Here is a 22,953-nt window from a genome sequence, read left to right as displayed (position 1 = left end):
ATTTGGTTTGACTTATGTGTCCAACCCGTCAGGACTAAGTTGATGTGTTCAATTAACTTCTATGTCAGACAAATCAGAAATCGGGAAACAAACTTTTGGACAATAAGTATGACTATGTTCCATGTAATTGTCCACACGATATCTTGATAATAGAGGATTATACAATCCCTTATATAAAGGACGTGTCAGAGTTTGACAACAGCTTTTGAGAGCTACGATTGCTAATCGGATTTTGAAGTCGTACATACATCTATAACTATTAGACTTATCCAAGTGGAAGACTGTTGGATTAGGTGTCTAAGCCCATAACTATATTTGGTATGTACTTGACCCGATAGTAGCATGGTCCTTTTAGGTTGCCTTCACCAAAGCAACTTGACTAGATGAATTATGGAGAAAGAGGTTAATTATTATTTATTAATATATTATGTGAATAATATATTAAAAGAGAAATCATATTGTTTAATTAATATTGGTCAAAAATTAATTTAGAATTAATGTTGTGGTCAAAAGAGACTAATTAAATCAAGGGGACTGATATTGTAATTATGTGATAATTGGAAAATGGGTTGAAGATCCCTATGGATAGGGGTGGACAAAATCTTATGGATAGCCCATAAGGATTTCGTCCATGACAAGGATTTTGGAAGGATCTTATGAGCTGCTTAGAGCCTAAGCAACCGGATTAGGTCTTTGACTGAAACCCTGATTCTTCAACTATATAAGGGACCCCTTGGCATCATATTTTCGGCTACAAGAAGCCCTAGATGGATCTTAGAGCCGATTTGAGACTCCTCCTCTCTCTTATATTCTCCAACTTGCTTCTTGGTGTTTCTGATCGATTAGAGGTATTACACTTGTGATACTAAAGCTCTCAAAGGTTAAAAGTCAAGCTATAATTGAATGGTAACATCCTAACTTTGTTTTAATTAGGATTTTCGATTTTATGTATGTTAGATTAGGGTATATAAGCTTTGGATGATTATTGCATGTACAATTAGAAAAACTAGATCCAAAGCTTTAGGGTTTGCATGCGCACCATAGGATTGTTGTTATGCTCAAAACACATCACACACTACCTAGCCCTCAGCTTATATCTAGAATGCTCTAGGGTCTGTTGGCTACAACACGAAGCAGTACTACCTCAACCCATCCACACATAATATCATAAACATATAAACAGGCAATTCACAAGTAGTCCTACAGATCTACCAGACTAGCATAACAAGACTAGCATGCATAACTATATCATACTCAACATATCATCAATATCAGGTTATCAAACCATTGGGTCGGCCTTGGTGCCTTCGACCCGATAGTATAGTGAGGAAGACTCACCTCACAATGTCGAATCATACTGAAAACCTCTAATTGTTGGTTCACAAACAACCTGAACTATCACAACAAAACAAACATCCATTTAACAATTGGATTACCATTCTTGACTAATGCCCCATACTTAGGGTAAATATCCATTTTACACTTTTCTTAACTGGGCCAAGGCCTAAGTCCAAATCTTTGAACCAAAAAGGCCCAGATTACCTCAAGGTCCATAATTAGCCCAATTTTCCAAATTGGGCCCAATCCCCTTATCGGGCCTTATCCTAAGGTCCAATCCTCCTATTAGTCCAGAACACACTAATCAGATAGCCCATTAGGGCACAAGAATCAAAGCCCAAATAGATAGCCCAAACCCGAAGTCCAACGTCCGAAACCAAACAGAGGCATATACGGGGCGTACCCCTTCGGTACGTTGGGCTTATCTCGACTCACATTGACCACCGTCGGGGTGGTTGACTCAGTACATGGGGCATACATCAACTTACGCAGGATGTATCTTCGCATGCCTTAAAATCCTTATAAGTACTTAATGGATTAAGCATGTGACATCCCTAGATCAGGTATACTTCATCAACCCTTGCTCTTTTGGTAATTGTCAAGTTTGGCCCTTTATTTGAGAAAAGGTGGCAAATGAGTACGTGTGGCGTACGCATGTGTCCGCTCAGCGTACTCATGTGCGTGTTTTTGACATGGAAGGAACCTAGTATGATAGGCATACTAGATGGTACGTTGGACGTACTAGGCCCACAGTGAAAACCCTAATTAAGGGTATGTCTGTATTTAAAGGACGTGATGGCCTCATTTCTAGTCACTATTCCCAGACCTCAACCCTCTCAAACCCTAGTTTCTTGTCCCTATAGCTTGTGTGTCCATTTGTGAGCTATTAAGTGTTCTTGTGGTTACTTTCAAGTGAAGAGGGAGCTTTGAAGAGGAAGGAGTGGGAGTCCAGGCTTTGGATTTGAGCTTATCTATGTTTGGAGCTTCAATTAGAGGTATAAAGCTCAAAGCTTTCTCACCCTTTTGATTTGTGCATCATTTTAGTCCATTTTAGGGTTTTGGTCCCAAAGTTGGATGCTTTATGAGATATTGAGCTCCAGAGTTTATTATCAGCTCCTTTGAGTGTTTTTAGTGGTGTAGAGTCATAAAAATCGAGACTTGGACGTTTGAACCAACCCATGCATGAGATTTGAGCATTCTTGAGAATAGAGAGTAAGAGTTTTGGTGTTTGTGACTTTTTCAGCCATGCAAAGGCTTAAAATCACAGACTTTATGGAGTATGAGCCTTTAGAGAGTCCAGATCTAAAATTTGAGCTAAGGTCTTAACGGATTAAGACCAAATGAGTAGGAAGAGCAAAACTAGGGCGTACGCTGAGTGTAATCCCATTACACGCAGCGTAGGGTCAAGAATCCTCGATGCATGCAAGGAGTAGTAGTATGCCCAATGTAGAGGGATTGTACGCGCAGCGTACGCACTGCCGTTGACTTTTAGTTGACTTTTAGGGTTTGGTCAATTTGTGGACTATTAAGGCCATGGAAGGGTAAAATGGTCTTGTATCCTTCTATGAGTTTGTAGAAGGGTTTAGTCTAGCTTCTTTGAAAGCCATTATTAATTAGAGATAATTATCATATGTGTTAGGCGGAGGCTAGATCGGTCATTTGAGTTCGAGGTTATCCGATTTCTTACGAGGTGAGTCTTCTCACTATAGTTACCTACATTGGTAACCTTTGTGTGACCGGAGGGTCTTATGTGCTTATATTGAGTATTGTGATATCCTGCATTATGTCTTTATGATTTATGATGTGTATTATTATGAGCTTACTGAGTTATGACTGGAGGGTCCACCCAAGTTGTGGGACCGGAGGGTTCCACTGAGACACATTGACCGGAGGGTCTTATTCGAGTATAGACATGAGAGGCTAATGAGATGTGTGTGGTATTTTGGAGAACTCACTAAGCTTCATGCTTACCGTGTTATGTGTTATGTGTTTCAGGTACTTCTCAAGATCACGGGAAGGCATCGGCTTGATTGTACACACACGAGTTGGAGATATGTTTTGGAGGATCCTGGATTGTGTTTTAAACAATTAATGAACATGTGTTTTTGATAACTCAATATTTGGGGATTTTTATGGTTGTGTTTGTTGGATTAGGTGTCTAAGCCCATAACTATAATTGGTATGTACTTGACCTGATAGTAGCATGGTCCATTTCAGGTTGCCTTCACCATAATAATTTGATAGATGGATATTTGAGTAAGAGGTTATTTATGATTTATTAATACATTATAAGTATAATATATTAATTGCGAAATCATATTATTTAATTAGTATTGATCAAGAATTAATGAAGAATTAATTTAGTGATCAAAAGAGACTAATTAAATTGATACATATGAGTTGGGCTAATGATCCATGGTTTGGTTTGTGATTGGGCTTATGGGTTAATCCATGAAGTGTTTATCCAAATCAAATGGATGGATCATGGGCTAATGTAATGTGTATGGATTAGGGTTACACATGGCCCTTGATATTCTACACATATATACATATATGTTGTGATAAGCCCTAAAATTGATCACTACTTGCATTCCAAGAGAGAAATCGGTTTTAGAGTCTCCTTAGCCTCTCTCATATCCATCTAATTATTACTTCGTGTTTGTGACTTGTTTGAGACACAACACTTGGGGTGCTAAGTTCTCACAAGGCCAAAGTCTTACTAGCAACATCAACAACATCAAGAGGTAACTCTACAACTTGTTTTATGATTCATATGCTAAATTTTTGTATGCTAGTTTAGGCTTCATGCTTTGGAACCAATGTTGCATGTATAATTAGAGAAAACTTAGATCCAAAGCATTAGGGTTGTATATGCACCATAAGAATGTTAGAGTACATAAAACCCAATAGTGTTAATGAAATTAATGTGATTTTTAAATGAAAATTTTGATTGGAAATTTACAGTGTTACAAAGCACCTAAGCTCAAACTCTAGATCCATGACTCAAAAGTACTCCCAAATCATAAAGTCTCAAACTTTAACACTTTAGACGTCTAAAAATGGCTTAATACATGGTCTTCATCCATTAAGACCTCCTATTAGCAATATGAATCCAAACCAGCCAAAGTGACCTCATTTTTATAACTTAGAACCCTTCCTAGGGTCTAAAAGGACAACTCAAAACATCCAAAACAAAGCATGCATAACAATAGGACTTTTGGGACAAGAAGAATGTCACACCCCCAAACCAGGCGGCGGAAACGTTCGGGGGCTGTCGTAACTCAATTGAATACCATAACATTGTATATATATGAAACGTAACAACATTCGTCGCCATGCATTAATATAGTACAACCAGTAAAGTTTACATGAAGTACATTGTTTAAACATTTCATTCCCAAAATAAATTGTTCGATTCGTACATAAATAAACTGCAAGCCATCACTGAATACGATTTCCTTTGATTCACTGGTTCCCTGAGAATACAAGTATTTTGAAAAACGTCAACATATGAAATGTTGGTGAGTTCATAAATTTTATTTGAAAAGCAATGTTTCGTATCGTTTGAAAACCACCAGAAAATCCGATATTTTCTGAAAAGAGAAGCTTTTGAAAACGTTTGTGAAGATCCATAAGTATGCTTGTTTGTTTCTATACTTGTAAAAAAAAACAGATTGTTCATTGAAATTGTAGGTATTTCGAATCTGTATGTATTGAAAACCCTAGGAAAACCCAATGTTTTCCTAATTCTTTGAATTCCATGAATTTACATTGAAACCATTGCAACGCATGAAGTTATCATTACCAGGCGACATTGGATTATTTTTGAGCATGATTATCTGCTACAAACACGCGTTACACAAACGACTAGTCTATAGCAATACTAACGATCCCGTAGGCGTCGTCCGTACTAATCACGTTATCCAACCGCCCTGACTACATGTAGTCCCACATCCGAAGAGAAAGAGGACACGAAGGCCTCGATGACTCCATTAGCCGGTTGGGGATAAAAAGGTACGAGGGGTCCCAGACCCGCCTCGCATAAAAGGTAGACTCTACTAGCGACACTAAAGGACCCTAGGGGACCAGTAGTATACAAGCCATTGAAAGTCCGGTTACGTCGTGTCGGATCGGTAAAACCCAACACTTCGTAAGATAGAAGTCTTCCGGCCTTAAGATCAGGTCGTTGGGCTAGCTAGGCTCAACAAACAAGATTTTACACTTGTGGGGCCCAAAGATGGTGCGTAGCCGTCTGTGCACACTCGCATGTATAATGAATTCCCAATCGTTATTTGTATGAATCGTAGTGTTGAAGTATCATAGTGTCGTCGTGTTAGTAGTTTCGGATTTTTATTGGTTCGAGACCGATCCAATTCGTTTAACAACGACTTTTGGTGTTGTAATGTATTGTATTTTGTCGATAGTCGTGGTACCATTATTTGGTCAAATTGCATGTATTGAATTAGTCTTGAAAATTTTCTGTTTTCAGCCCCTCCTTGTTTGTAAAATTTACTTTTTCAACCCTTTATTTAAATACTTTCCGGTTTGGTCCTTAAATCAATTTTCTTGACATTTTAACACCAAAAATTATTGAAATAAATATTTTCCAGCATATTTTTCATAGAAAACAGCTTAAGTCCCTGAAATTTCAGTTTTCTCGGTTATAACCCTTCTTTTCGCAATTTTGACAAGTTTGGCCCAAATTGTAAAATTTTTGCAACTTTGGTCCTTTTTAAATTTAAAAAGCATTTTAACCTTTGAAAAGGACTTGGAACACTTATAGTCCACTGTTTTACAGAAAAATACAGTTTTGGCCCTCCAAAACAGAAAATCTCGCATAATGGGCCTCATGGGGCCGAAAATGTCATTTTTAGCCCATTAAACTTGAAATTTTTATGTTTTTAATCCTCTAAATGAGTATATTTCCAAAAATTGTTTTATTGAAACTGTTTTGACACACCTCATCCATCAGAATTCGTGATATGTCAATTTGGGCCCTTAATTTTGTGTTTTTCACACTTTAGGCCCAAAATTTGTGTTTTTAGCCCAAAGAAAATTGTTACTAAACCTCCTAGCTATTTTTCTTGAAACACTTTGTATGTAGAAATATATTTGGTGCTGAAATCATTTAACATAAGATATATCTCGGTTTTGAGGGGTTTTATGGCTAGATCCACATTATAGCACACAAAAGCATACATGTAAGCATGGAAATCATACAAGGCATACAAAACACATATAGATCTACACTTTCACTTGTATTCCCCCCCCCCCCCCCCACAAAACTCATAAAAACAGAAAATAGGGGGTATGAAGCTCACCTTGGGTGTGGTTTCGGTTTTGGAGAGAAGATGGAAGAAAAATGAAGTGATTTTTGGCCTTAGCACCCTTCTTGGTAGATCTCGAGTTTGGTGACTTCTAAGGTGTATGATCACAAGTTGGAATAAATTTAGAAGAGGTTTTTTTTTTGATGGAATGAAATAGCTAGATCACATATATAAGTAAATACTTACCTAAGATGGTGATTAGCTTGAAAGATCCTCTTGAAAGCTTCTTAAAATCTCGAAATTATGGGGAGGAAAGGAGAGAGTTTTCTTGAATGTTCTTTGAGAGAATTTGTGAAATGTGTGTGTGTGTTTGAGATGTGGTCGAGAGTGAGAGAAATAGGAAGAAGAGATGTGATCTTTGAAGTGATATGCTCCTAGAAGTATGAGATGTGCATGGAAACATGTTGGGTATTAATGAGGTGGCAAGCAAATAGTCAACTCTTCCATTTCTTCTTGGACTTGGGCCTTGGGCCGAGAATTTGGAAGGGAAAAGGAAAAATTTGGGCCTTTGACCCTAAGCCCAATATTAGAGTTAGTTTGGGTATGATTTAAGCCTAAAAGAATGTGGTAGGATTTTTATATTTTTATTGGACTAGTTTAGGTTATTCATGTATCAAGGCTTTTAATTCATTTCATTCTAGGCCCAACATGACCCAAAATGTTGAAATAAATTAGTGTGGGTCCAATTAGAGCCCAATTAGGGTTCTAAGCCCATGATAGTCTAATTGGAAGCTTATTGGTCCATTTGGATCCAATAAGGGAGTCCTAGTCCAAAATGGACTTAAACAAGGACTTCTAGGGTTTCCAATTGTTTGATGACTATTTGTAGTACTTGTATGATGTATTTACTTGAAGTTTTTGAAGTCATAATCATAGGTGTTACACATGTTCTTAAGCTTTTGATTCACATTAGCTTGAGTGTATAGATTACATGACACAAAATTTCCAGTTGTGACATCATCCCCCCGTTAGAGGGAATTTCGTCCCGAAATTCTGTTTGAAAGCTAGATTTGAGAATGCTAGAATAGGTGAGGGTACTTTTGCTTCATTTGGTCTTCGCGTTCCCAAGTGAATTCTGGCCCACGCTTTGCGTTCCACCGTACCTTCACGATCGGGATGCGGCTTTGTTTAGTACGCTTCACCTCCCTGTCCATGATTTCGACTGGTTCTTCGACGAACAGGAGATTCTCATTGATTTCGATTTCGTCAAGAGGAATGACAAGGGTTTCGTCTGATAGGCACTTCTTTAGGTTTGAGACATGGAACACGGGGTGTACACCGTTTAGCTCCGCGGGTAGTTGTAGTCTGTAGGCTACCGGACCTATTCGGGCGACGATTTCGAAAGGTCCAATGTATCGCGGGTTCAGCTTTCCTCGTTTTCCGAAACATATAACCCCTTTCCAGGGTGAGACCTTCGACAATACTCGATCACCGACCTGGAATTCTAAGGGCTTTTGCCGTCTATCAGCGTAGCTCTTTTGTCGGTCACGTGATGCTTGTAATCGTGCTCTGATCTGAACGATCTTTTCTGTGGTTTCGCGAATGATCTCCGGTCCCGTTAGTGCCCTGTCCGACGTATGTGTTCTTGCTAGCTGGGTATCACCTACTTCAGCCCAACATAACGGTGATCTACACTTACGCCCGTACAGTGCTTCGAAAGGAGCCACCTTGATGCTCGAATGGTAACTATTGTTATATGAGAACTCGATCAACGGTAGATGGGTATCCCAAGACTTTCCAAAGTCTATCACACATGCACGAAGCATGTCTTCAAGCGTTTGAATGGTTCGTTCGCTTTGACCGTCCGTTTGTGGGTGATATGCAGTGCTCATATCGAGATGAGTGCCCATTGCCTTGTGGAGTGACTACCAAAAGCGCAACGTGAATCTACTGTCCCTATCCGAGATGATAGATTTTGGCACTCCATGGAGTCTTACGATTTCTCGTAGGTACAAACGCGTCAGTCTCTCCATCTTGTAGGATTCTTTGATTGGTAGGAAATGGGCAGATTTCGTCAGTCGGTCGATTATTACCCATATGGTGTCCAGTCCGTCCGACGTTTTGGGCAGCTTGGTCACGAAATCCATAGAAATCCCCTCCCATTTCCACTCAGGGATTTCCGGTTGCTGTAACAATCCGGAAGGTTTCTGGTACTCCACCTTTACTTTGGCGCACGTAAGGCACTTACCAACATAGGTCGCGATTTCCGCCTTCATGTTAGGCCACCAATAGTGTTGTTTAATGTCCAAATACATCTTGTCCGATCCAGGATGAATGGAGTATCGTGTCTTGTGGGCTTCCCTCATAACGGTCTCCCTAAATCCTCCGATTTTTGGGACCCAAATACGGTTCATGAAGTAGTATACCCCATTCTCTCTTGCTTCTAGGTTCTTTTCCATCCCGCGCAATTCCTCGCTAATTCTATTTTCCGCTTGCATAGCCTCTGACTGGACTAATGCAAGTTGAGTGGCCAGATGAGATTGAATGGTTATCGAGTGCGTTTTCGTACGGCGATTAGCGTACTCCTTCCGACTTAATGCATCAGCTACCACATTGGCCTTACCTGGATGGTACTTGATCTCGCATTCGTAGTCGTTTAGCAATTCCACCCATCTTCGCTGTCTCATGTTCAGCTCCTTCTGATTCAAGATGTGCTGTAGGCTCTTGTGGTCCGTAAAAATGGTGCACTTTGTACCGTACAGGTAGTGCCTCCAAATTTTTAGAGCAAAGACCACGGCTCCTAGTTCTAGGTCATGGGTCGTGTAATTTACCTCGTGCGTCTTTAGTTGGCGGGACGCATATGCTATCACTCTTCCACGTTGCATGAGAACGCAACCTAAGCCCTGATTCGACGCGTCATAGTAGACTACAAAATCTTCCGTTCCTTCAGGCAGAGATAGTACAGGAGCGCTACAGAGAGCTTGCTTCAAGGTTCGAAACGCAATCTCTTGTCGGTCTGTCCACTTGAATGGCACGCCCTTTTGCGTAAGCAAGGTAAGCGGCTTGGCGATCTTAGAGAAGTTTTGGATGAATCTCCTATAGTAGCCTGCTAGGCCTAAGAACTGACGAATTTCTGTGGGCGTAGTCGGAGTTGTCCATCCTTCCACAGCTTTGACCTTAGAGGGGTCCACATGAATTCCGTCTTGGCTAACCACGTGGCCTAGGAAATTCACACTCCTAAGCCAAAACTCACACTTGGAGAGTTTGGCGTAAAGCTTTTCCGATCGCAGAGTGTCTAGAATTTGTCGTAGATGTTGGCCATGCTCCTCTTTGCTTCGAGAATAGACGAGGATGTCATCGATAAATACAATGACGAAGTTGTCAAGGAACGGTCGATAGATTCGATTCATTAGGTCCATAAATGCGGCAGGTGCATTTGTTAGACCGAAGGGCATTACGACGAATTCATAATGTCCATAGCGGGTTCGAAAAGCGGTTTTGGGAATATCCTCTTCTCGGACCTTGAGTTGGTGGTATCCAGACCGTAGATCTATTTTGGAGAAATAACTAGCTCCTTGGAGCTGGTCGAATAGATCATCGATTCGTGGGAGTGGGTAGCGGTTTTTAACAGTGAGTTTATTTAACTCTCTGTAATCGATGCACATTCTGAAAGATCCGTCCTTCTTTTTGACAAAGAGCACCGGAGCTCCCCACGGCGAGTAGCTAGGTCGGATAAACCCCTTGTCCAGAAGCTCACTGAGTTGGCTGGACAATTCCTGCATTTCAGCAGGAGCCAACCGATATGGTGATTTAGCGAGAGGAGTTGCTCCTGGAACGAGGTCGATTCGGAACTCAACCTGTCTCTCTAGGGGTACTCCTGGAAGATCTTCAGGAAACACGTTCGGAAATTCACACGCTACCGGAATATCTTGGATGTTAGTTTCTTCTTTGGTCTTGTCCACTATGTGAGCCAAGAACGCCAAATTGTTCTTTCGCAGATGTTTTTGTGCTTTGATGCACGAGATAAGACGAAGATTCGTGCTAGGTTTGTCTCCGTAAATTACGAGGGTTTCGTGATTTGGGAGACGAAGGCGAATGGCCTTCTCGTGGCACATAATCTCAGCATGGTGGGGGCTTAACCAATCCATGCCAATAATCACATCGAAACTCCTAATTGATACTGGCATTAGGTTTATTCGAAAAACGTGTTGGTTGAGGGTTAGGGCACATCCGATGTAGATTTCCCTAGTGGATTCGGTTTTCCCATTGGCCATTTCCACCGTATAGGTTTCATTTAGCTTCTGGGGTTGTTGTTTCAATAAATGTTTAAACTTCTCGCTTACGAAACTTCGCTTTGCTCCGGTATCAAATAAGATGCATGCATAAGTGTGGTTTAGGAGGAACGTACCGGTCACAACTGCGGGATCCTGAACTGCATCACTCTGACCCATAGTCAGCATTCTTCCTGCTCCTCTGTTTCCTGAGTTGTTGTTAGGGCAATCTCGGCGGAAATGCCCCGTCCTTCCACACCCGAAGCAGGTGTGGCTAGGCCCTGCATTATTGCCGCCGGCATTGGTGTTGTTGTTATTGCGGTAGTTGTTGTTGTTCTGGTTGTTTCCCTGACTCTGGTTCCTAGGAGGGTACGTCCTGCAGAACCTTGCAGTGTGTCCCCTTCGGTTGCAACTGGTGCAATGGAGTTCCCTGCATTCGCCGTGATGGTGGAGGCCGCACTTATTGCAACTGGGAAGATTTCCGGAGTAGGGTCTTGAAGCATTTGAAGCAGCTGAGGCTGGAGCATGTGGTGTGGCTGGAACCGGTGCGGTGACAGCGTTAACTGCCACTGTTTGCTGCTTTTTAGAGGTCTCGGGGCCCTGACGCCCCTTCCTCTTGGGGTTCTTCCCTCTCCTGCCATCACCCTCCTTTTTTTTCTGAGTCTCTACTGGCTTCTCACCCCTTTTGTTGTTATGGTCGTACAACCTCTTGGCCAATCTCTTCGCACTGTCAAACGTTTCAGGGTTCGCAGCTATCCCATTCCCTTGAATGGGGGATGTCAGTCCCCAGATGAATCGTTCAACCTTCTTTCCTTCTGACGTGATCATACCTGGGCACAATAGAGATAATTCGCTGAATCTCGAGATGTAGGCGTCGATGTTAGCATTCTGCACCGTGAGGTTCCATAGTTCCTGCTCCATCTTTTGTATTTCGCCTCGGGGGCAGTACTCAGCCATTAACATTTCTTTCATTTCTGCCCATGTGATAGAGTTGGCGACAGGGAGCGTCATAGCTTCCACGTGTCCGTTCCACCAAGTGAGTGCTTGGTCCACAAAAGTACAGGCCGCGAACTTCACCTTCATCTGCTCGGGGCAATCGCATATCTCGAACACCGACTGTACCTTCTCGATCCATCGCTTCAGGGTAATCACTCCTCCAGTGCCGTTGAAAGTCCGGGGTTTAGTGTTCGCAAAGTCCTTGTAGGTGCACGTTTTAGTGGGTCCTTGATTCGTCCCGTTGTTCGAACTTCCGGATCCTTGCCCGTTACCTCCTCCGTTGTTCCCCTGATGGAGTTGTGCCATAGCTGCGGTGACCGCAGCAGACACGGCTGCCTGGAATGCAGTGGAGTCAACGTCGGGTGGAGTTGGTCCAGGGTTTCCGCGAGTAGGTCGGCGAGGCATCTTCTTGTCACGAAACGGAAAGATGTTGAGTGTACGTGGTTTCCGTGAGGTCGTGGTCCTACTGACTAGGTGTATGGCACGAACTTAAGTACTTGTATCATTTAGCATAAAATCATAGATTCGCAACACATAGCAAAACACGTAAGAGTTCACTAATATCATCCTATGCCTCTTCCACTATGGCAGACTAAACAGACGTTCTCTTTTTGGTGCTAGAAGGGTATAGTTTTAGCTTCCCTAGCTATCCCGTTCTCATCAAGACGTGTGTTAGTTTTACTTTGGAGAGAATGTAGTTGATCAGGCTACATTCACTCCTTGGTATCACTAAGAACAGTCCCGAATTAACCGAGATACTAGTATTATTATTATTATTATTATTATTTTTGGTTCGACGTTATGTTCCTATTCCTACTGCAAGCAAGCGTGTTTTATTTACTTGTTTTGTTCAGAGTTATGTTAGTCCCTCTTTTGGTTTATAGTTGCATATCAATGTGTGGCTCGACATGCTAGTTCACTATAAACAAAGCTCTGATACCAACCTGTCACACCCCCAAACCAGGCGGCGGAAACGTTCGGGGGCTGTCGTGACTCAATTGAATACCATAACATTGTATATATATGAAACGTAACAACATTCGTCGCCATGCATTAATATAGTACAACCAGTAAAGTTTACATGAAGTACATTGTTTAAACATTTCATTCCCAAAATAAATTGTTCGATTCGTACATAAATAAACTGCAAGCCATCACTGAATACGATTTCCTTTGATTCACTGGTTCCCTGATAATACAAGTATTTTGAAAAACGTCAACATATGAAATGTTGGTGAGTTCATAAATTTTATTTGAAAAGCAATGTTTCGTATCGTTTGAAAACCACCAGAAAATCCGATATTTTCTGAAAAGAGAAGCTTTTGAAAACGTTTGTGAAGATCCATAAGTATGCTTGTTTGTTTCTATACTTGAAAAAAAAAAAAGAGATTGTTCATTGAAATTGTAGGTATTTCGAATCTGTATGTATTGAAAACCTTAGGAAAACCCGATGTTTTCCTAATTCTTTGAATTCCATGAATTTACATTGAAACCATTGCAACGCATGAAGTTATCATTACCAGGCGACATTGGATTATTTTTTAGCATGATTATCTGCTACAAACACGCGTTACACAAACGACTAGTCTATAGCAATACTAACGATCCCGTAGGCGTCGTCCGTACTAATCACGTTATCCAACCGCCCTGACTACATGTAGTCCCACATCCGAAGAGAAAGAGGACACGAAGGCCTCGATGACTCCATTAGCCGGTTGGGGATAAAAAGGTACGAGGGGTCCCAGACCCGCCTCGCATAAAAGGTAGACTCTACTAGCGACACTAGAGGACCCTAGGGGACCAGTAGTATACAAGCCATTGAAAGTCCGGTTACGTCGTGTCGGATCGGTAAAACCCAACACTTCGTAAGATAGAAGTCTTCCGGCCTTAAGATCAGGTCGTTGGGCTAGCTAGGCTCAACAAACAAGATTTTACACTTGTGGGGCCCAAAGATGGTGCGTAGCCGTCTGTGCACACTCGCATGTATAATGAATTCCCAATCGTTATTTGTATGAATCGTAGTGTTGAAGTATCATAGTGTCGTCGTGTTAGTAGTTTCAGATTTTTATTGGTTCGAGACCGATCCAATTCGTTTAACAACGACTTTTGGTGTTGTAATGTATTGTATTTTGTCGATAGTCGTGGTACCATTATTTGGTCAAATTGCATGTATTGAATTAGTCTTGAAAATTTTCTGTTTTCAGCCCCTCCTTGTTTGTAAAATTTACTTTTTCAACCCTTTATTTAAATACTTTCCGGTTTGGTCCTTAAATCAATTTTCTTGACATTTTAACACCAAAAATTATTGAAATAAATATTTTCCAGCATATTTTTCATAGAAAACAGCTTAAGTCCCTGAAATTTCAGTTTTCTCGGTTATAACCCTTCTTTTCGCAATTTTGACAATTTTGGCCCAAATTGTAAAATTTTTGCAACTTTGGTCCTTTTTAAATTTAAAAAGCATTTTAACCTTTGAAAAGGACTTGGAACACTTATAGTCCACTGTTTTACAGAAAAATACAGTTTTGGCCCTCCAAAACAGAAAATCTCGCATAATGGGCCTCATGGGGCCGAAAATGTCATTTTTAGCCCATTAAGCTTGAAATTTTTATGTTTTTAATCCTCTAAATGAGTATATTTCCAGAAACTATTTTATTGAAACTGTTTTGACACACCTCATCCATCAGAATTCGTGATACGTCAATTTGGGCCCTTAATTTTGTGTTTTTCACACTTTAGGCCCAAAATTTGTGTTTTTAGCCCAAAGAAAATTGTTACTAAACCTCCTAGCTATTTTTCTTGAAACACTTTGGATGTAGAAATATATTTGGTGCTAAAATCATTTAACATAAGATATATCTCGGTTTTGAGGGGTTTTATGGCTAAATCCACATTATAGCACACAAAAGCATACATGTAAGCATGGAAATCATACAAGGCATACAAAACACATATAGATCTACACTTTCACTTGTATTCCCCCCCCCCCCCCCCCCCCCACAAAACTCATAAAAACAGAAAATAGGGGGTATGAAGCTCACCTTGGGTGTGGTTTCGGTTTTAGAGAGAAGATGGAAGAAAAATGAAGTGATTTTTGGCCTTAGCACCCTTCTTGGTAGATCTCGAGTTTGGTGACTTCTAAGGTGTATGATCACAAGTTGGAATAGATTTAGAAGAGGTTTTTTTTTGATGGAATGAAATAGCTAGATCACATATATAAGTAAATACTTACCTAAGATGGTGATTAGCTTGAAAGATCCTCTTGAAAGCTTCTTAAAATCTCGAAATTATGGGGAGGAAAGGAGAGAGTTTTCTTGAATGTTCTTTGAGAGAATTTGTGAAATGTGTGTGTGTGTTTGAGATGTGGCCGAGAGTGAGAGAGATAGGAAGAAGAGATGTGATCTTTGAAGTGATATGCTCCTAGAAGTATGAGATGTGCATGGAAACATGTTGGGTATTAATAAGGTGGCAAGCAAATAGTCAACTCTTCCATTTCTTCTTGGACTTGGGCCTTGGGCCGAGAATTTGGAAGGGAAAAGGAAAATTTTGGGCCTTTGCCCCTAAGCCCAATATTAGAGTTAGTTTGGGTATGATTTAAGCCTAAAAGAATGTGGTAGGATTTTTATATTTTTATTGGACTAGTTTAGGTTATTCATGTATCAAGGCTTTTAATTCATTTCATTCTAGGCCCAACATGACCCAAAATGTTGAAATAAATTAGTGTGGGTCCAATTAGAGCCCAATTAGGGTTCTAAGCCCATGATAGTCTAATTGGAAGCTTATTGGTCCATTTGGATCCAATAAGGGAGTCCTAGTCCAAAATGGACTTAAACAAGGACTTCTAGGGTTTCCAATTGTTTGATGACTACTTGTAGTACTTGTATGATGTATTTACTTGAAGTTTTTGAAGTCATAATCATAGGTGTTACACATGTTCTTAAGCTTTTGATTCACATTAGCTTGAGTGTATAGATTACATGACACAAAATTTCCAGTTGTGACAAAGAACACCAAAAACCTACCAAAACAAGATCTAAACAATCCAAGTATAAAGGTAGAAGCTTTATACCTCCTGAACCTCCCAAAGAAGATGATAATCACATATCTACAAGCTTCCTTCGTTCCTTGACTTCTTTGATGCACTAACTTCTCCTTCAACCATACAAGAAACACATTCTTAACTCATACACACACACACACACTAGAGGAGTTAGGGTTTGCCAAAAATGATCCCAGAACTTGGAGGCTGAAAATATGGGGGGGGGGGGGGATAAAGGCCATAATGATGCTTAAATACTCCACAAACCCTAAGAATTAGGGTTTTCACCCAGACACACATACACCTTGCTTACATATGCATACGCCTAGCGTACTAGGCGCGCCCTAGTACACTTAGCGTACTCAAATGTACGCGCAGTGTACAACTCTTATTCCATAAATTACCATTTTACCACTAGGGCTTCCCATGGCCACTCTTTTCCAATCCAAGGACTAAAAATGACATAATTACAACCCAAGGGATGAATTTAAAATTACTTGAAGATTAGGAGTTACATTATGTGACTTATGGGATGCCATGTTATGTGAGTGTTTGAATGCATGTTTATATGATGTCGTGTCTGATCCATTTGGGATATGTGTGTTCCATAACACCGTACTTATGATTGACTCACTTAGCGTATGCTGACACTTGGAACAGGTAACATGATATGATGCCTTGGAAAGGATGGGGCCTTTTGGGGTAGTTACATTAGTGTATTTTAGCAATGATACCACTTTCGACATGTCGTTTTGTTTTCATTTAATTACGATTTTGAGAGCTTGTTTTTGGTTGGTTTTATGAAATTTCATTTTGATGAAGGTTGTTTTTGGTAATAAGGTAACATTGGTGATGTTTTCATAAAATTCAAAATAAGACTTTTGCTAGTATTCTAGTTAAAAAGTTAAAATAAAAAGAAAATTTTGGGTGAAAAATCACGATGTTATACTGTGCATCATTATGGCTCATGGTGCTCTGCCATGTGCATTGCTGATGCTAATGTGTTGTATGTCATGGATGAATGTTCCAGAAGCTACTGCATGACATATTATGATTGGTTGACACCATTCATGGGCCTATAGGCTAATAGGCGATTAGGGTTTTAGGTTTGATCCCTTTAGTATAAATAGGGATGCATGCTAAGTCATTTGGTTTCTTGTCTTTTGTATCCTTAGTGAGTAGGACGAATCTCTGTTTGTTGTACTTGTAACCTTTGTTTGAGAACTCTGAAATAAAAAAAAATACCTCCCTCCTGCCCGTGGACATATGCCACCTTGACCAACACAGGTAAATAATATGTCTTATGTGCTTTTGGTTTTGCTTGTTTTCCACTTTACTTCCTAACAAGTGGTATCAGAGCTTAGAAAATGGCATCCGATTTGTTATAAGTCTTGACAAGTATCGTCTGATTTCATAACAATCTAAGATTCTCATGTCCACACATGTCTCAACAAAATAACAAATCCGAACAAATGATGTGCGCCATAAACAATATCATTTGTACCATTCTCTTCCAAGCTCATATTCCCCCATATATTGGTTTGAATCTCTTCATATGGTGGCCCACGTACATAACATTATTCTGTCATAAATCCTCCTCGGTGACTCATCCACCATAAAATGTTTTAAAAAACCACCATATTAGTTCCTCGAATGCTCTACATTGTTAGACCTATTGTTTGATAATGATATTCATTGGAATCTTAAAGATTGATGATTATTCCCTAAACACTATTTTTTTAACGACAATAATATATTAGAACCTAAAAAAAGGCTAAAAGAAGCTAGCCAAAAACAAAAACAAATTAAGATAGGATTGGATTTTGCATCCAAGCAACCCGATTTTTCTTAGCCTTAGAGTTTCTAAAAGAAAACCAACAAAATAATTTATCTACAATACTATCAAAAATGAATTGTTTCTTAAACTTAGAATGTAAAAACAATACAACATTCTGGTAAGCCCAAAGCACCCAAATGACCACTATAAAAATAAAGTCAATGATATCCTTTTATAATATAGCCACCGGTATCGCATCAATCCAATCCACCAAATTATCCGTTGAATTAAAAAGCAGAAGCTCTTAATCCAACATGAAAATTAACCAAAACATTGTATTTTAACTTCGGTATGTTGAATGAGAGAAGAAAATGAATATGACTTTTTTAGGGGACGGTTAAAACTATAAGTAGGGATTATTTGAAAGACATATGAGACCATTTAAACGAACGAATGTATATAGAGTGTAAACATGATAAGAACCCATAGTCAATGAAATGAAGCACTGGGTATGAAGCTTTTGAAATTTGTATTAAAAATAGACAAAATTGCAAAAATGGTTCATGTGGTATGCATTTTTTGGGATTTTAGTCCAAACCACGACTTTTTTAGATTAGTGGTCCTTTTGAGCTAGTTTACATGCAGTTTTGGTCTCTGTCCAAACTAAAATGACTATTATACCCTTAATGAATTTAGTTTTCATTTTTCTTTCACTTTTTAAAATTATTATCGTTATTAAATATAAAATTATTATTGTTATTAAATATAAAAAGGGAAATATAAGACCCACTTCGTTGGTCTTCATTGATCTCGAATGGTACGAACTGAGGAGACCAAAATTGAAACGAAGGTGGAGATGGTTGTTCTTACATCAATAGGAGGGTGGCGGTAGTCGGAACTTCCACAACAGCAGTAGGAGGTGGCGATATAGCAGTGGCAGCCGACGGTGATTGCACTCACGGCGACAATAGCGATTGGCGGCAGCTCCGCCGCTTCCTTCCTTTCCTCCGACTGTGAACTATGAGTGGAGAGAGTGCGGGGTGACACTAGTGATGGAAGAGCTATAATGGTGCAAGATACGGAGGAAATAAGTGGAGTGGCGGTGTTTCTTGGTGGTATGTGACGGAACAATAGAGTAAGGTGGTGGTTCAATGGAGATGGTTGGCGGCAGCAGCAACGTAGAATGGCAGTGGTGGTGGCAGCACAGCTGTGGTGGCTATCTCCAACAACAGTGGCGACGACAACTTGTTGCCTTCGTTCTCTTCGTTTGCCGACAATGAATGACAGAATGAGAGGGGGAGAAAGGCGGTGGAAGGAAACAGATGGTCAGAGAGGAGTAGTTTCGAAAGCAGCAACAAAGATAGGTAGTGGTGGCTTACGTCGGCAATGGGTGGTAACTATGCTGCCTGGTTTTCTTGATTCGATCAGGTTTTTTTTTCTGTATACATTCGCTGTTGTAGTGTCATCGAGAGGAGGGTAGTGGCGAGTTGCAGGTGACGAGAAGGAGGCTGTGGAGGGTGGTGAACGACTCACAAATGGTGGTGGGTTGTTACACCCGACAGCTCGCCGGTGTCATTGTCTTCGTCGATGGAGTACGAATGAGCAGGAGAGGTCACAAAGATGACTGATGATGTGGTGACATGGGTTTCACCCGTGGAGAGAGAGGGAGAGATAGATAGAGAGAGATAGAGAAATGTGAGCCAAATTAATCAATTATTTCCTTTTTCCTTTAAATTAAATAGAAAAAATATAAAAATATATATGAGAAGGGCATTACAGTCATTTCAATTTACCGATGGACCAAAAACACAACGAAACTAACTTAAAATGACCACCAATCCAAAAAAATCGTGGTTTGAACTAAAATCCAAAAAAAATACATACCACAGAAACCATTTTTGCAATTTTGTCTTAAAAATAAGAAGTTATGTATACCATAAGACTAAACTGCACAAATGGTCCCTGTGGTTTACTCAAAATTGCCACTTTGGTCCAAAAATGTTTGGACTAGCACCAAAGGTCCAAAGTTTTCATTTTGTTGATTGTTTGGTCCAATTTGTTTTGATTTTTTCAAAATGACAGATTTGCCCCTGTCAATATGATTTTTTATTTTTCTTATTTGTTTTTTTGATATTTAGATTTTAAAAAATAAAAAATAAAAATAAAAATAAAAACCAATCTCTCTCTCTCTCTCTCTCTCTCTCTCTCTCTCTCTCTCTCTCTCTTATTTGTTTTTTTTGCTTGACTACCAACAACTACGAAGCAGTCGACAGTGAAGATCTGCAAACACCCCCAAAGCAGCACCTCCGCCAAACACCACCTGTAACCTCCACCTTAACATCAGCTTCATGTCCTTATTACCCCTACCGGGACACACATCAGTTTTCGAACACCTTTACCGTTGAGCCTTCAACCATTATTTGTAGATCTAGAAACTCTAACCCCGTCCTTCGTAGTCGTCGCCCTTCGTCTTAGATCTGGAACATCGCTATCATCGGTGAGATCTCCAGCAACGACAGTGACGACGACGCTAGACGAAGTCAGAAAAGTTGTGGTCGTTTGGGATGAAGGTTTCAGATATGAACAACCACCGGACCCGTCCTTCTCCGATTTGATCTATTGAAGCTTGGTTGTATGAAGACGAAGGGCGACGTCATATTTTACTAGGTTGTTCTCCATAGCGGCCGTCACCGGTGTCCTCACCGACGTCAACGAATTTCTTTACGCCTGCGGCGTTTCTCACCTCCTTGTCTCCACCACTTCCCTCGTCATCACCTCCTAGAGGTGTGTTTGCATATCTACGACGCATTAGAAAGGTGGATTTACAGGGTTTGTGGATTTGGGAGAGAAGGAAAGAAGGGTTGGCAGATCTGGAAGAGAGGGAGAGAAGGGCGGCGATCTGAGAACATGATCCTATTTCACCGGAGCTAAGGTTTTCGGTGGTAGCTTCCGTTGGGAGAAAATGAAGATTCATTTTTCAAATTGCAATTTAAGTTTTCAGATTGAGTCGTGGAAAATATGAAAAGAAAAGCGTTGGGAAGGTTAGAGAGAGAGAGAGAGAGAGAGAGAGAGACTTAATTGTATTTTATTAATTAAAATGTAATAGAGGAAATAAAAAGAAAATAAAAAAACAAATAACAAGGGCAAAAATGTCATTTTAACTTCTTTTAATTTTAAAATGGACCAAACTCGCAACAAAATGAAAAATTTGGACCTCTGGTGCTTGTCCAAACATTTTTGGACTAAAGTGGCAATTTTAAACTAACCACAGGAACCATTTGTGCAATTTTGTGTACCATAAACATAATTATGTTATTTACTCTAAAAGTTAGTATTTCACAAAATTTTAAAGTTTTTACAAATTTCTTGTATAAAATGATTTTGTAATATCAAAATCGTAACGTTTATTCTACAAAATAAATAATTATTTTATAATAAATATTTAAAAATTTTATTATATCATTAAGGACCCCATCTTTGTCATTTTTAGTGATTATATCCTTAATTACAAAATTACCGTTAATCGATATATGGTTTTTGCCAGATCAAAATTAATGAATGCTTACACACACGTACACCTCTCTCTCTCTCTCTCTCTCATCCGAATTGGTGGCTTAAACTTGCAGCTCAAATCGATGTAAGACTGTATTACGATTGTCGTTTTTTTAGCTTCGATTTGCTGTATTAGATTTAGACTTACATGCGCCTTTAATCTCTTCATTCACGAACTTCCGATTTTAATTTTAGTTCTCCATCTTTTAGGGTTTTGTAGGGTTGAGAGTTTAGGGTTTACACGGATAATCTTCATTGGAGAAAGAATTGGGAGCACTGAGGAGAGGCGAAGTGGTGTGTCTGTAACTGTGCATAGATATAAAACAAAACAATGCGGCTGTTTCCGATGAATTCGTCTAGAGAGCTTAGAAATGGAGGAAGTGATCATGCTTTATTGTATCTCAACGTATATGATCTCACCCCTGTCAATAACTACCTCTACTGGTTAGGCTTCGGAATCTTCCATTCCGGTATCGAAGGTAAACTAATTCCAAATTCAAAACGATTGAATATATAGTATTTGAATTCGATTTCTTCCAGATTCTATTCAACTCCCTTGCGTTTGACTTCCAAAATTGCTATCAGATTCTGGAATTGATAAACTAACCTAATTTCTATCAGAATCTAAGCTTTGATTTCAAGTTTTTGCTACATCAAGTAAACATATGTTTCTAGATCTCCATAATCTACTCCTATCTGAGATTCAGCATTTCCAATTTCAGTATATACTTATTATGATGAACAACTATCGAATAATCATTGTATTGGATTTGAATCAACTGATCAAGTAATATCTTTACATTATGATATGATAATCAGTCTATGACATGGAATACGCATTTGGAGCACACGAGTACCCAACCAGTGGAGTCTTTGAAGTGGAGCCAAAAAGCTGCCCGGGATTTATCTTCAGGCGATCAATTCCATTGGGAAGCACCAACATGTCTCCTTCAGAATTCCGATCATTCATGGAACATCTTTCTAACAAATATTATGGTGACACTTATCATTTAATTGCAAAAAACTGCAATCATTTCACAAACGAAGTATCAATGCGACTCACTGGAAAACCAATACCCGGTTGGGTCAACCGGTTGGCTAAACTCGGTACGAAATTATATCCTCCTCCATTCATTTATAATCATTCCACTTTGAAAGATTCAAGATTTATAGAATTTTTTTTTTTAAACTTTGAACAGGGTCTTTCTGCAACTGTTTATTGCCCGAAAACATTCAAGTTGCAGCTGTTAGACATCTACCTGATCATGCAACAATTTCTGGTGAGCTTTGATTATATAATTTTGGACAAATTACAGAAATACCCTTATAGTAAAAATTGTTGTTGAAAATTGTAACAGATGAAGAATCAGATTCGGGTGATTCATCATTAACAATGGGGAGTGAAGAAGATGAAGTGGATGATGATCATCGTCATCATCTTTTGACTGAATCGAATAGTGATGTGGCATTTTTGCAGGAGACACCTGTCAGACTAGCTAAAGATCTTCTTTAATTTTGATTTTAATACCTATTTTGTTATCTTTATTCCTGAAATTAAGTTGTATTATTTATAAAGTGTATAGATTTTTTTTTTTTTTAAATAGGGTTCATGGAGTTTGTTTGTTGTGTTAATTTTTGTGTGTTTCTATATTTGTCTGCAACTGTAACTGTGTGTATGATCATTTAAATGTTTGGAATACAAGTTTTATGTCA

The 22,953-nt window shown here is 39.5% G+C and overlaps 1 protein-coding gene across 1 annotated transcript; it reads left to right on the top strand.

Annotated features, from left to right (window-relative positions):
- The first annotated feature begins 21,205 nt into the window (after positions 1–21,205).
- On the top strand, positions 21,206–22,953 carry LOC111880940 (deSI-like protein At4g17486). The gene is made up of 5 exons (XM_023877353.3): positions 21,206–21,325; positions 21,451–21,719; positions 22,060–22,347; positions 22,440–22,520; positions 22,599–22,953. Exons 2-5 carry the CDS (start codon positions 21,572–21,574, stop codon positions 22,751–22,753), a joined length of 672 nt encoding a protein of 223 aa, XP_023733121.1. The 5' UTR covers positions 21,206–21,325; positions 21,451–21,571; the 3' UTR covers positions 22,754–22,953.

The sequence above is a fragment of the Lactuca sativa genome, chromosome 6, assembly GCF_002870075.4.
Source record: "Lactuca sativa cultivar Salinas chromosome 6, Lsat_Salinas_v11, whole genome shotgun sequence".
In the NCBI taxonomy this organism is placed as follows: Eukaryota; Viridiplantae; Streptophyta; class Magnoliopsida; order Asterales; family Asteraceae; genus Lactuca; species Lactuca sativa.
This window is presented reverse-complemented; position numbering and strand designations above follow the sequence as displayed.